This window comes from Meleagris gallopavo, chromosome 17 (genome assembly GCF_000146605.3).
Source record: "Meleagris gallopavo isolate NT-WF06-2002-E0010 breed Aviagen turkey brand Nicholas breeding stock chromosome 17, Turkey_5.1, whole genome shotgun sequence".
Taxonomy (NCBI): Eukaryota; Metazoa; Chordata; class Aves; order Galliformes; family Phasianidae; genus Meleagris; species Meleagris gallopavo.
This window is the reverse complement of record NC_015027.2, coordinates 3790162-3804775: the sequence shown is the minus strand read 5'-3', so window position 1 is coordinate 3804775 and position 14614 is coordinate 3790162. Positions and strand designations below refer to the sequence as shown.

At 35.8% G+C, this 14614-nt stretch overlaps 1 protein-coding gene across 2 annotated transcripts in view; it reads left to right on the top strand.

The window, feature by feature from the left end:
• GLT1D1 (glycosyltransferase 1 domain containing 1) overlaps nucleotides 1-14614 on the top strand; it is a 42503-nt gene that overhangs the window by 20765 nt on the left and 7124 nt on the right. For both annotated transcript variants that reach the window (XM_010720050.3, XM_010720049.3), the window contains 5 exons: nucleotides 3945-4040; nucleotides 5082-5131; nucleotides 5217-5260; nucleotides 5505-5625; nucleotides 11752-11850. In XM_010720050.3, the coding sequence (XP_010718352.1) occupies nucleotides 3945-4040; nucleotides 5082-5131; nucleotides 5217-5260; nucleotides 5505-5625; nucleotides 11752-11850 (410 nt within the window). The remainder of the gene's footprint in view (nucleotides 1-3944; nucleotides 4041-5081; nucleotides 5132-5216; nucleotides 5261-5504; nucleotides 5626-11751; nucleotides 11851-14614) is intronic.

The window sequence follows — 14614 nt, the reverse complement described above, 5'->3', positions numbered from 1 at the left end:
TCAGTCTTGTCTCTGTTTCCAATGCTGGTGGCAGACTAAAATTTACCACTTAATGTTGCACATGGAGGCAGGTTTTTGGCTGTAGCCTTACACTTATTGCAGACTAATTAGGAGTTTGAATTGCTTTTCTAGGGATTTGGAATTTCAAGGTGTTTAAAATGTTTAAAATTCTCCTAATGTGGAACAATCAGTAGAAAACTGTATTACCATCAAAGCACAAAAATTGTGGAATTAGGATTTTTTTCATAGTCTCGGCAGCAGATTTGAGAGTGATATTTGAGTGGTGTTGATGTCCTAGCTGCGCTGTTTTCAATGGCTGCTGTTAAAATATTTATTGGTAAAATATACAACCAAAGATTTTAAAAGACAATTTGCAGTCTAGTTGCAGTGTTACTCTCATACTTCATGTATGAGAGACTGTAAACAACAGTAGCCAAACCGAAAAGCCAAGGCAAGTAGAAATTTCAACACAGACTTCAACAAGAGAATCATTTCAGTTTATTTAGTAACTCAATACTACTACAGGGAACTACTACAGCGTGGGTCAGGCTGGAGGTCAGCCTACAAGCTCAAAATATTTTTGTCTGTCCTTATACTCTGGAAATCTTCATACATCATAATTGGTTCTGAATTAAGATGCTCGTCTTTAGAGAGACAATGAAAGTTCAAGTTTTTGCTGAAAGGTGGATCACAGAAAATGAATGACAGCCTAAGTACATGCAAAAATGGAGTCTGATCTCTAACAACTTAGCTCAAGGATGGGATATAGCTACTTAAGATCACAGGCAGGCTTGACGTCCTCATACCTTGATGAAAGGCTGCTTTTGATCTCTGTGGAATGTGGTTGAAGCTGTAAACCCTAATAAACACTCTTGTAAACACTTAGAAGTCATGTGATTAGAAGAAGGAGAAAACTAACAAAGTCTATGCAAATGAACCCAACAGATGCGTTGAAAACATCGTATAAAAGTAAGGAGAAGTCTTCTGAATAAGAAAAATACTTTAATTTTCTGTATTTGAGCAGGTGGTGAAAAACTCTTAGGCAGCAGCACTGTGTGGAGTCAGGAGTTTGATTCAGTGATTCTCAGGAGTCCTTTCTAGCTCGGAATATTGTATGATTCTAAAATATGTCACTTAAGATACAATGTTGTTCTCAATTGCATTTTTACCTCTCAGCAAGTTAGTGCTCGATATTATTAGGCCTGCAGCTTTACAATAAATTAAAGATTTACAGTATTATTTTTTTTACTGTACATCTATGATTTCTACGTGTTTTCCTGATACCTAGAGGCATGGAGTTAAATGAATCTGCTCCTTCAGAATCCATTTAGGTAACATCTCTACTTATTCTTTACTTAGAAAAGTGATGTCCTTACTCATGCTTCAGAAATGATTCTAGTTTCATGTTATCTGTTTGCCTGTATTCATCTTTTGTTTTGCTGGCATCTAAGTAAAGATTTTTTTTTTTTTAAATGCCAAATGTCAACTGTTATATCTTAGTACCAAAGTTACTATTTTTCCTAAAAATAGTTGATGTGACAAAGATACACAATTTCAGATAAGGAACAAACCAGGAGCCAATGAAATCATAAATAATCAACTCCCATGCATTATCAAAATGTTTTCCACTGGATACTTTTAATATAATTCATTCTCTCATTCTGTCTCATAACTGAATACCTCCAGTTGATTGCACCATATTGGTGTATTTCCATTTTAGAAGGGAGTCAAAAAGGACTGTTGTATCTTATTACAGATTAAGCAGCCTATCTGGGAAAGGCAGAATGACAGCAAAATCTCAGATACTCAGTATCTAGTTTAAGCTCAAGTAACAAGAAAAAACTTCTTTTGAATAATACCTGTTTTCACCCAGCTGATGGCTGTAGTTAGTAAAGGCAGTCGTTGCAGTTATTTTATTTCCCTTATTAGAGTTCTTATTAAGACAAAACATGCTTAAATGATTGCTTTCTTGTACAAATAGTTATATTTTTTTTCGCACTAGGGCTGGCATAGCTTGAGAAAACAACATGTGGGAGAAAAAAACTGATGCAGGCAACAGCTTGGCATGTAAATCTAATAATTTTCAGTGAATGAGTAGAAAGCTAACAAGGTGCTACCTAAGCTTGATCTTAAGCAGGCAGAGAATGAGTAAAGTCTACAGTACTAAACAGTGGCTGTGATGTGCTGGTAATACAGCCTTCTCAGGAATGTCTTCATATTCCTAAGTGGATTGAGTTGGTGAATGTCTGCCTGTAAAAATGAATTAGGTGATGAGTAAGATCTACAGCATTCAATAAAGTAAGACTACAGCTGACTCTCACTTCACTAAATTGAATAGCAGAGGCAAATCCTTGCTCAAATAGCTCTTCTTTGACAGCTTTTAACAGGCTGTGCAGGACCCAATCTCAGAGTGGTGAGTCCAATATCTGCAATTTGAGAAAAAACATTCCACAGTAGAGAAGGAGGATTTGGTAAAGTTGCACAAAGGGAATAAGCTGCCTGTTTATTCAAAATAATAGTGGTCAAATAAGTGGGCTATTTCCTTTATTAGATATTACGTTATTTCACTAGTCAAATAATTAAACTGAGAGTCATTAGATTCTTGAGAGAAGTATCTTTAAGTAAGTGGCACAGGACTCAAATGTAAAAATCCAAATTTGAAAGTAATTGATGTTAGCAATTTTCATTGTCAGAGCACTTGAAAATGCTATCTAATAAAATAAAAACTCTGGAAGCTGTGAGATAGAAACAATATGACGTTAAGAGATAAGAAGCCGTTATTTCCAGCATAGTTACTGTTGGCTAAGGTGTGTCAGATGAAGAGTGAAGTAATTCTGTAATCTCTACATGAGAACAGGGAGACCTCATTGCTCACTGCTGTTTGCCTCAGCCTTCCATGCTGACCTGCACTGTTTCGGATTAACTGGTGGGTGGGGGTTCATAGTTTAAAACAAGTATTTGTGCCATATGCATAGTTAAAATGCAGTCTCAGTTTTGCTGATGAGTTCCAGTTGTTTGTTTTGTTGAGTTTGTCGTGAATCGAGACCGGTGCTGCATGTCTTGAAAACAAACAGTATTAATGGACCATTGCACCAGAATGGCTTTTTCAGTCCAAATGTTTGTGTATATTATAAATTACAAATTATTTCTTGGTCCGATAACCAGTAAAATATTACTTACCGTGTCTGCTGCAGCTACTCTTGACAGCTCAAGCTGCTAAAGTTAAATGGAACTGACTCAATAATGAGCCTTGCGACAGGGAGCATATAAAAATCCCTGAACTGGATTTTAATTTTAAAAGCAATAGCAGTTGAATATTCACCATACTTCTGACTTTTTCCCCAGTAGACCGAGTTTTGATGCCAGCCCCCCCTTGAATCCCAGCCCTTGACATGAGGAAAGATATTCAGGAACGTTTTTATTCTTTTTGTGGGTTATTGCTGTATATTTTCGTGAGGGATTTTTTGATGCTAAACATCAACAGGTTGGGATATTTTCCAGACTTATTTTATATTTGTATTTCTTAACAACAGCGTTAAAATAAATGCTTTATGACAATTGAACTTTTGGTTAAATACACTGTAGCACTGCTGCTAGGGCTAGATAACTATTGACCTTTACCTGATCTTTTATAGCGACCTGTGTCTGCCCAAGCCTTACAATTTTCTTGAAACAGGTGTTGAATTGTTATATGGATGCCAAGTTACTCCTGTTATGGGTAGAAAAATTGAGAAACACAGTAATTTGTATAATGGCCAAAGCTGATTTCTGATGCTGAAAAATCTGATCACCAGTTTTTTAATTCCTCCAAAGCCTATCCTTTTGCTGGCCCTGGAGCTGAACTCACATGCATTGTAGAATGATATGCATGATTATGTTCTCCACTGCACTGATTTAATTTTCTTTTATCTGCATTCAGATTGTTTTTAAATCTTTTGTTGCAGACATTCCTGCAGATACAGAGGATTTACACCTGTTTCTCCTGATATGCGGACTCAGAAGAGTCAAAGACCCTCTGTATTTAGTGGATGTATTCTCAGGTAGGTACCGTGCTTGGTTCCCGGAATTAGATGCATTAATTTAGTGTTTATAAGCTGTTTTATTCATACCCCAACACTTCATAATATATTTAAAGAATGCTCATGTAACCACTGATCAGTTGAATGCATTGTTTCTGTACTGTGACTTTTTCAACCTGCTGGGAATAACTGTTAAAATCAAAGGGTTATTTGATGCTTTTACTTCATAGGAAGACTGTTTTTCTGTTACAATATAGTATTAGCGGAAGACAAAAGAAGAGTTCATCTACTTCAAAATAACTTTATCTTACTGTCTTGTGAATGTTACACTGATCTGATGTGTGCTAAGTAATATTATAAACGTTACAAGCAAATCTTACTACCCATTGTTATAAAGTTTTCTTGTATTCATGTAGGTGAATGTTTTCCCCTATTCTCAGCTTGTATCTGAAAAGGTTCAAATATTCTAAGCTGAAAATGTAGCCTCAGGGTATTCCATTTACTTTTTGTTAGGCCTTCACTGCGTAATCAATCAACCATTACATGTGGTTGATTAATGCCAAAAAGCTGATTCTGTTATAGAGTTCTATTCTAGTCATGGAAGAATGGCAGATCACTCTTGAGTGTATAACAACTCAGTGTTAGTTGTAATGGTTGCAGTTACAAAACAGGTAAACTTCAAATAATTTTGTCTTAGTGGCCAGGGTCGCTGCATCCTTAAGAGCATTGCTCTCTGAAGATGATTTAAAATTAATATCTGAGCTTAGTTAACTAACTCTTGAATCATAAGGCATTTCACAAAGCAGAAATGCTAACTGCAAACTTTCAGATATGCCAATCTTTTGAATACGACAGATATTCAAATGAGTAAACTGAGGGCAGAGCATGAAATCAGATGCATATTCAGTCCTCTATATAGAAATAGATTATTTAACAAGCTAAACTTTACTCTTGCAGCTATTTACATTGGTTTTAGAGGAAAAGGAATATTTTCTGTGTTTTAAAATGGTATTAAAAATGGAGAATTTTGATTAATAGAAAGATCTTCCTCTTCTATTTTAGATTGGCACAGAAAGGAGCCCTCTGTTCACCTGGGCATTATTGGACCTGCAGTAAGTTGATGTAGTAATTATTATGGGGGAGGGGGAAGGGGAAGTGGAAGGGGAATCTTTACTAGACCACTCTTTCCTTATATAGGTCGATCCACTTCTAACACATGAGATGAAGGAGAAAATCAAAAGGTAAAACACATTTGACATACAATTTTCTCACAATACTTATTCTGTAAGTTTTATATTAGCCTGTAGATCTTTTCACATTTTATCTTCTATCTTATTTAATCAAGCACGCAAGCAGTTGTTAACATCAGAACCATGTCTGAACTGCTCAGACTACCTTCTATCACTGCTCTGTTTTAGCAAGAAAACTTAGAACCCATTAACACATTCATAAGAGGTCTCCTATTTGTATGCATCTTATTCTTAGGGCACCTGGAGTACATTTATTACAGGAGATGCCACAGGATGATCTTCATGCTGCTATGAGAAGGTGCTTTGCTGTAGTGAACAGCTCCATTTCAGAGGGGATGTCTGCTGCAATTCTGGAGGTAATTGCATCTTAGCAATGAGGTTTTTCACTGAGGTTACACTGAATCTGACATTGCATTTTCTCACTAGAAATGCATGTCAACATTTTACATCTATGTTTCAAAGCCAGTGAAGACATAACAAAACTATTTCTTCTTGCGAGTGTTAGTAGTTACAGTATTCATGCATTAATCTGACAAAATTCTATGCTTTGTCCATTTTTTTCCTTAAAGGATAGAGTATAATTTTATCACTCTTGTTAAATTAACAATACAGGCACAACATGAGAGTTGTTCTGATTTACTGAGGTTGTCATTATTCCTAATTCAACATCCACTTCCTGATAATGTTACTAAAACAGACTTTCATTTATTTTTACATCCTTTCAAAAAGCAATCTAAGACCTGTATTTTTTTATTTCATTCAAATGAATTCCATGCTCTTTTTTTCTTTCAATTTTTCCCATCAATATTGAAAGTTAACAACCAGATTTATTTCATATGTCAAAGTAGGACTTGGTTTAGTGCCAAATACTTACCAGGAAAAAAAAAAGTGTTCTTAAAAGGGAAGTTTTTTGGGCTGATGTTTTTACTTTTTTTTTGGTGGCTGGTGGACGTTGGCTCACTATGATCTCAGAAAATCTCAGAAATTATTATATAATCCGGAGTAATGAATTACCTATTGCTGTTTCTAATGAGAAATCACATGTTGCATCGTCAGCATGCTTCTCATCCACACATCTGAAAGTTCATCAGAAGTAAGAAGGAAGTGAGCACGCTAAGATTTGTAAGTGTTGGTTAGATAGCAAATTTCATTTTCTTTTCAAAAAAGTTGCAGAGGTAGAAGAACGTGCTTCTTCACAGCAACAGTGCTATCTACATAAACAAAAAATACTACAAATAATGTATTTTCCAAATTTATCAGCGTGGCTGATAACTACTACACTACATAACTGCTACTACATGTTTTTATGTTCAGTAGTTGAGATGAAATGGAGCGTTACCAACACAGTGCACAGCCCTCACCTAATCCCTGACTCAGAGAAGTAAATGTTAAGTACCTGTCACCTCCTCCAACCAGCTGCATGTTCCTTTCAGGAGCACTAAGAACAGTCGACCAAAAATCAATCTGATTACTTCCTGAGAATGTCAGTGAGTTAAAGATGAAAAAAAAGCAGAACAACGACTGTTAAATGAGAAGGCATCTGCAACAGAAGTGCAAGTGTGCTTGGCCCAGGACGAGTTGTTATGCAAACTCAGGACTGATGAGACTAGTAGAATAATTTTCCCCCACATTTTTCCATCACACGTGAGCGGTTTAAAGCTAAGAAAAGTGCCTTTATCAGGAGATGGAGTGTACATACAGCATCTTAGCAAATATGTGGTAACTCAAAGTGAAATGATAAGGCCAGTTTATTTCAGAAGTAATGTTGAGCCTGCTTTATGGACTACTGATTTTTGGTCTCTTTTGAAGTGCAATTCTAACAAGTTGATTTATCAGATTTAAAACAAGGAAAGTTTTTATTTAAGCTCTTCCCTGAGTGGCTGAACTATTCAATTAACCTTTCAGAGCTATTAGATTGTCAAATATCACCTCTACTGGAAAGTTACTCTTTTTAAGTTTCCACTGCACAATCATGCTGATTAATTTATCACCAATTCAAGATGCAAATCTCTGTCCATTGGAAAAAAAACTTGTCTATAAGAACTCATTTTTCTCACTGAAAATCTTTACACAGAGTTGATCATTCCTACACTTTTGATTTTGCTGTTGTTCATCAGAAAAAAAAAACCCAACATCTTTTACAATGTAAAACCGTGAGGAAGCTCAGGCTATACTACACTTTCAGAGTTGTTCCCATCAACTCTAAAAGCAAAATTAAGTTTTTAGTTACTTCTTAAGGGACTACCTGAAGCTTACCTGCTTAGTGCCTCAGACTTGCTTGAAGGCTTCTTCTGAAGTGATAAGGATTTGGGTACTGTGCATCTGTTTACTACATAGTTGTAGAGTGGGATTTGATGACCTGTTTATAAATTACCCTACTGTAAAAAATCTCTCCCTCTCAGATGAAGTGTCATTCTAATAAAGTGAAGTCTCTGCCTGAGATGGTCAGCAGTAGGAAGAGCCATCTGCTAAGATCTTGTTAAATTAATAAGGCAGAAAACGATGCATAAAATCTTTCAGTCCTAGGCTGCTTGTAACATCTTGCTTGAATTTGGAAATGCAGCTTTCATTCTCTTGAAAGCTCAAAATTGAACCAGATCATGAATTTCTAAACACTGAGCACACTCTTAGCTTCCTTTTAGCATGAGGTAAGTATACAATAGATAAATATATAATCATCTCATTTTCAAACCTGCCTTAAGGTATGAAAGAACTAGAAACCATAGCTAATTACCTTGTCATTTACTACTGATATATTGGTGATTTTGCTGTAACTGACCTGTTTTCTGTCTGGCATTTGAAATAGAGAAAACAATGTGAAAGTGAACATTTAGCATACATCTCAAACTCAGAAACCTGAAGAGTTCTGCATGTTCCCATGCAAACACTACTGCTAGAAAATTTTGTCTGTTTTTATATAGTTGGAAAGCAAGATGTTTTGAAGCCAGCCCCATTTAATCATTTAATTCTTTTTTATGCTTTCAGCTATACTACAACTGTTCTTAAAATCACTAGATTGCTATGCATATTAGTTTTACACATACACACGTAAAAGCCAATTTAAAGAAAGTAATCATTGGAGTGAAAGATAGCCAGTCTGCTCTACCATAGGGCATAATTCATTCTTAAACAACATGTGAGGAAAAAGATGTTGCAGAGCACTGAAATTGAAGAGGGGCCATAGATCGGGGGGAAGAAAATAGGGGTCAATCCAAAAGACAGAATTGAAAATAAAACCTGTATTTACATTGTTAGCCCCACACTATTGGTTAGAAATGCTTATTCTGTAGCTTGATTCCTAAGCTTGAATCTCCATCCTGTACCCTTTTGAAATAGCATTAAAACACATTTGCATTCAGGTTAATGTAATAAAACAGATGGCCAATGGACTAACATGTTACTTTATGCTATTATTTGTGGAACCCGGGTCAGTAAATTATACATGTTTTCAACAATGCAAATGATTATTTTTACTGCTTAAAAATAGGCTAAGTATCTAAATTACACTCTAATCCACTTCATGCAGTAATTATTTACAGCACAACCCATTTGTTTAAGGCTAGCTAGTGCAAAGGCAGCCTCTCATCTTATGTATTTAGCCATCTGTTCTGTCTTTCAGTAACTATAACTCACTGGTACCTATGTGTTTTGGGACCTGAAGTTTTCTGGTGTAGCAGTTACTGCCCTACAAGTGTTTGAGACAGAACAAATGTATTTCCCTTTACAGTACAGAAATTATAGAAAACTGAATACAGACTTAGTGACCAACTTCAGTGAGCTATCAGCTAAATAACATTCAGAAACAAGTAAATGAACAGACCTTGTAAAGGTAAAAAAATAAAAGCAAAAAATGTATTCTAGACTCCATGCTGAGTTACAGTGATGCCCTGCTGGCCTGTAAAACCATAAGAGGAGGCCTCACAGCCCAGGACAGACCTGACTCAAGGCACCATATTTGTATTTGACCAGTGCTGGCACAGTTTCCACTACTCCCTGGGCTCAAATCCAAACTCCTCTCTGCTTTGTAGGTAACTGTCATGAGGATAAGTGGCTGGTCCTGGGGTTTCTGTTTTGTTTTCTTCCTTTATCTTTAACGGTGATTTCTTTTGAATGAACAATTGCTTGTTTGGAAAGTAGCCAGACCTGAAATACTCTTGTGGTTTTGTTTTGAAAAGGGAGAGATGCAAAGAGGTGAGGAGAGGGCCTTAGGCAAATGACAGTGAGTGCCAACACGCTTCAAAACCACAATCAAGCTCTTGATTTTCAAGCGCAATATTTTTGCTCCCTGTTCAATGAACGTTGTTGATATCACTCAAAAACAGCCAGCACACAGAACACAAGGGCATTTCAACCTGTCAGTGGGAATGGCTGAAAGTCTGCTGAATCAGAAAGAAGCTGATCCTTGCATGGTAACCTCCAAGTAAGGTCTGCAATTGAGTAATTAAAGCCAAAAGCAATCAAAACCTGTCAGATACTGGCACCTCCCATCTTCTGGGTGAATTTTGGCATTCAATAAACTTTGTTGTACTGATTACATACAGTAATCATATATTTTTAAAACCTATATTTGGAAAACATATCTATTTTCTTTAACAGTAAGTCAAAGGAAGTGACAAAATAATTTAAGGATGACTAAAAACTGTATTTCTCCTCACCACATTATTTTCAGTAAGAAGCAGTATCACAAAAGACTCTTGCATTCAGACGTCTAGTTGGTAGTTTTTATACTTCTCCTTTGTCTGTGCTCAGCTCATTAATCTATTTGTCTGAATTACCTCCAGTTGACACTGGTAATTTCTGGTACGAATTGTAGAACAGGTTATGTCATTAAGGGTTATTATTATTTTTAGACCTCACTGCAGCAAAGCAGATGGTAGTGCCATAAGTAGCGTTGAATTTTTATGTCCGGTGTAAATTCATCTGTAGAGGTGATTGAAGCACAGTTTCTCATAGATACTTTAAGCTATTAACACGTTCAATAAGTTGCAGCATTCCTTCACTGTTCAAAACATAATTGGTTCTGTACAGTATCAGTCAAGGTATTTTTGCCTCCAGTTTTATCTGAACTATAAAAAAAAAATAAAAAGCAAATGACATGTTCTCTTGTTTTGTTCCTTGGAGTTTTATTTTCCTGCTACACAGACTGAAGGAGAATTACTCCCCATCCGGGAGTGCAATGGCAGTAATTAAAACTACATTCACTCAGAAGTGACAGGGAATCAGTATGGAACACGGAACAGATTAAAGATTTGGAGGAGTGAATTTCTCTCTCATTTAACACTATCATACTCACTCAATATGAGTTTTTCTAGGTTTACAGTCTGTACCTCAAGATTTCCAAATTCATTGATAGCAACTGAAATTTCAGATAGGGTATGCATGAGTAACAGAGCTGAGTGGCCAGGTTTGCACACTGGGTATTTCAAAGTCTAAGCCATATTTTTTGTAGTTGCCTGGCCTAAGGTCTCTTGGAAATGGTTTACTGTCTTTGAACAGATGCTGTGCTATATTTCTGCTCCTGATTCTGCAGGCAGCCTGAAGTGCTGCCATGTTGAAACCCCACACTTCCCTAATAATAAATATACATATACATACACACACATACACACATATGCATGTTTATGTAAGACATAGATGAATACAGAAACCAAAAAAACAACTGGTATAATCTAATTCTACTACTTCCAATGAATTCCTTGGTCAGTGAGGAATTGCAAACCAATAGCTCTGTAGGCAATATGTTTTGAAAGAGTGATGTGCTCTGAAAGCATAACCTTTTCTCCACTCTGCGTGGTACATAGTTGTAAGTTCTATGTCACTGCATGCCTTCCTGCGTTCCCTGAATGCTCAGAGGACAAGCCTGGCTTTAGTGACAATAGCCAGCAAAAGCAAAAGTCCTTTAAGAGTCTTATATGACCAATAGGAATCAGAACTGAAGAAAGGAGCCAAGTGATTTCTACTCTCACCAATACTGATGCTGCCCAAATCTCTCCAGCTCTGCACATGCTGTAGAAAGTCTGAGACAAAGCGTGCTTTATGTTGAAGGGAGTTGGCTTCTGGTGCTATAAACTAAATCTCTGTATGCGAGATAATGGTAGGAGTTACAGGGACAACACTTAATTTTATCCTCTTAAAACTTTCCGTAATGTTGGGAACTTCCAGAAGGAAACAAATCGCATATTTTGAGAAGGAAAGGAATAAAGGATAAAACAGCTATTAATTGACCTGCTGGATTGGTTGCTTTTGAAATTACAAGACTGATACAAAGTTACAAGATGATGAACTTGTAGACTGATAAAAGTAGAAAATATTTGAGAGAAGTTACATAAAGGAGATCACCTTAGACATATTTTTCAGCTATAATGTTGAAGAAATGGGAAAGAACTTGAAAAGCAGAAGCAATTCAATGTAAAATTGTCATTAACATCTCAAAATAGCTGTATTCTAATAAACCATTGTTTCCTTTCTCCATTTTCTGGTAGGCAATGGACTTGGAAATTCCAGTGCTTGCAAGGAACATTCCTGGAAATGCGGCAATAATAAAACATAAAGATACAGGACTGCTATTTTCAGATCCCCAGGTAACAAAACAATAAGAAAACTAGTTTTCTTTCCCTTTCAAAAGTTAGGTTCACTTTCTGTTACATGCTAATGTCTCTCTGGGAACTCAACTTTTTCAATGAACAGTTTTCCTCAGATCCCTAGAAAACTCTAGGCGTTAAATCGCCTTCCTAGAAGCTCTGCTGTTGTCTCACATTCACTTTGCAATTCACTGAACTTTTACTAGGTGTCAGCCTTGCTGAATGTTTGTCTAGCTTGTGCTGCTTTAGAGCCTGCCAAATGAATGGGGCTCAGTTCTCATCAACTTACAGCACTTCAGTTTTGAAGGTTCTATAAGAAAGCCTTGGAATAAATGTTATGCATCTGTCGTCTTTTCTTTTGAGCACTAACTGAAATATGAACTTGTATCACGTAACCCAAAGCTAACTGAAAGATGTATGAGCCTGAAGTTTTAGATAATACATCATCTATAATGTCAGCAATAAGTGTTAATATAAAGCATTATTAAGTCAAAGATATTGCTTAGTCAGAAAATAATTATGACTAAAATCTAGCAAAGTTTCAGAATAGAGTTTCTATGAAGAAAAGTACCAGAGGGGAGAGAGAATATATTTTTTTGCATTGTGGCTTTGCTGTTATTTTTTTTTTTTCTATACATCTATATAAATACATGTGTTTCAGACACAGATTCCTGTATTTAGTTGATTCATTTTTCTTATAGAGTTCCTCTAAAGAAGAAACACCAGAGAGGTTCTGATAGCTACTTTTAAAGTCTCCATTTGTAAATATTACACAGAGAATTTTTTTTTTCCGCTTTTCTAAAGACTAACTTTAACATTTGGTTAAAGGAATATTTCTGCTTAGTTTAGTATACTTTCTTAAATCATTTCATGCTCCTGTCATATGTAAACCATCATACAAAGAAATCTCATATTAGGTTCCAGATTAGTTATGAACCTATTTTGCAAGAACTCACTCATTTTAGAATTTGAGACCAAAACCAATACTATAAACGTAGTAGCAGTTAGGGAAGAAAGCATTAAAAAAAAAAAAAAAAGCTTATTATTCCATAAAACAGAATGTCCTAGATACTAACTACTGGCTAAATTTTTATCCAACTCAAGATTAAATACAGTTTACTGGAAAAGTGTATTTGATAATTTTGTGAAGTACAAAATGTATGATATTAACCACTTTGTGGAGTGTGTGATTAATGTATCCTATTAAGTGGTGTTTCAGATAGGTGAGTTCTGTTAGTTCCATTATTTTTAAAGATCTGGAAACATTCCTGCAGGTCACGTTATTTTTTCTGGAATATTCAATGTTTCCAGTGGTTTCTACAAAGTTTCTGGAATGTTTTTTGCTGGGGAAGCAGGCTCTCTTCTTGAAAGGGTCTTCTTTTGAAAGGGTCTTTCAAAATGAGATGTTTTCAGGATAATGGAGGCTGAGATGTTAAGGTACTTGTAAAATTATTTATACATTTATTCCCTGCAAACAGCTCTTTGCCTTCCATATGCTTCTAAAAAACTTCAAGGATATATCATCGTGTTGAACATGCATAGTGATGGCTGATATTAATTCTGATACATTCTGGTGTTTCCCTCTACATTCTGCTTGTATCTGGCATAGAATTCAGATACATTATTCATACCAGACCCAATTAGCTTCATCATACATTCTTGTATGAAGCTTCTTCTGTGATCTCAAAGCATCTTTCGTTCCAAGTTTTATTTGGAATTCAAGATCAATTAAAGTAAGCTATATATTTCCTTAGTTAGAGAAAAGCATAGTTTTAAGCATGGTAGTTCCAATGATATCTATGACTGGTTTCATTTCATTTAATAAAAGCCTTTTTATAATGTTATTGATGTCAAATAACGTGGAACATTTGCTGATGGGTCAGAAGACTTTTTGCTTGCAGGATAACATTCTAATCCCACTGCGAAGTTGAAGAACTTTCTCCTTGCACAGACATGGACAAAATGCCAATCATTTTCACTCATGGTTCTAAAGATAAAGTAACCATTTCATTTTGTTGCTTCTTATCTCTCCACACCACAACAAATACAGTTTTAAAATCACTATTTACTATATCAGAAGTCAAGAGCTACATTAGATCAAAACATGTGATTAAGTTAGAACACTTGCAGTTTCAAGGCGTTTCTCATTGTTTTAATCTTGGAAATAAAAACCAATGTCCATAGTGCTTTGAATATTGCCTTTAAAGATTCAGCATGACTATAATAGAGATGGAAAAACTCTCTTTTTTGTTATTCTGACTATTTTGACACCTTCAGTATCTGATAGAATATTTCCTTCTACAACTTCAGTGACATTCGTCTTCCTTGTTCTTACATTAGATCTATCAGAAACAAATCAACCAACCAAAATTGTTTGGAAACTAATAGTTTTCCAAAGTATTTGCCATGTTCTTCCTGGTAATTATCTCTCACAGACAGCAGTTAAAGAAACTTCCACAAGAAATTCCTTTCATACTTTCATTTCCTTTTCAATACATTCATTTGTTTTCAAGAAATGAAGGACAATGAGGGAAGAAAAAAAAAAAAACAACAAGGAACACAGAAGACAACTCAGTTTGCTCCCCCTTTTCCCTATCCTGATGCCCATGTGTCCTCTGATCTCCATCTCTGCAGCAATTTGTTAAACTGCACTGTTCTCCCTTATCCTTTCAGACTGCACTGGAAAAAAAACAGGTTTTATTCACGTACACAAGAACTGTCTCTCTTCAGCTGCTCAACTCTCCCCATTCCTCCATGAGGAGGA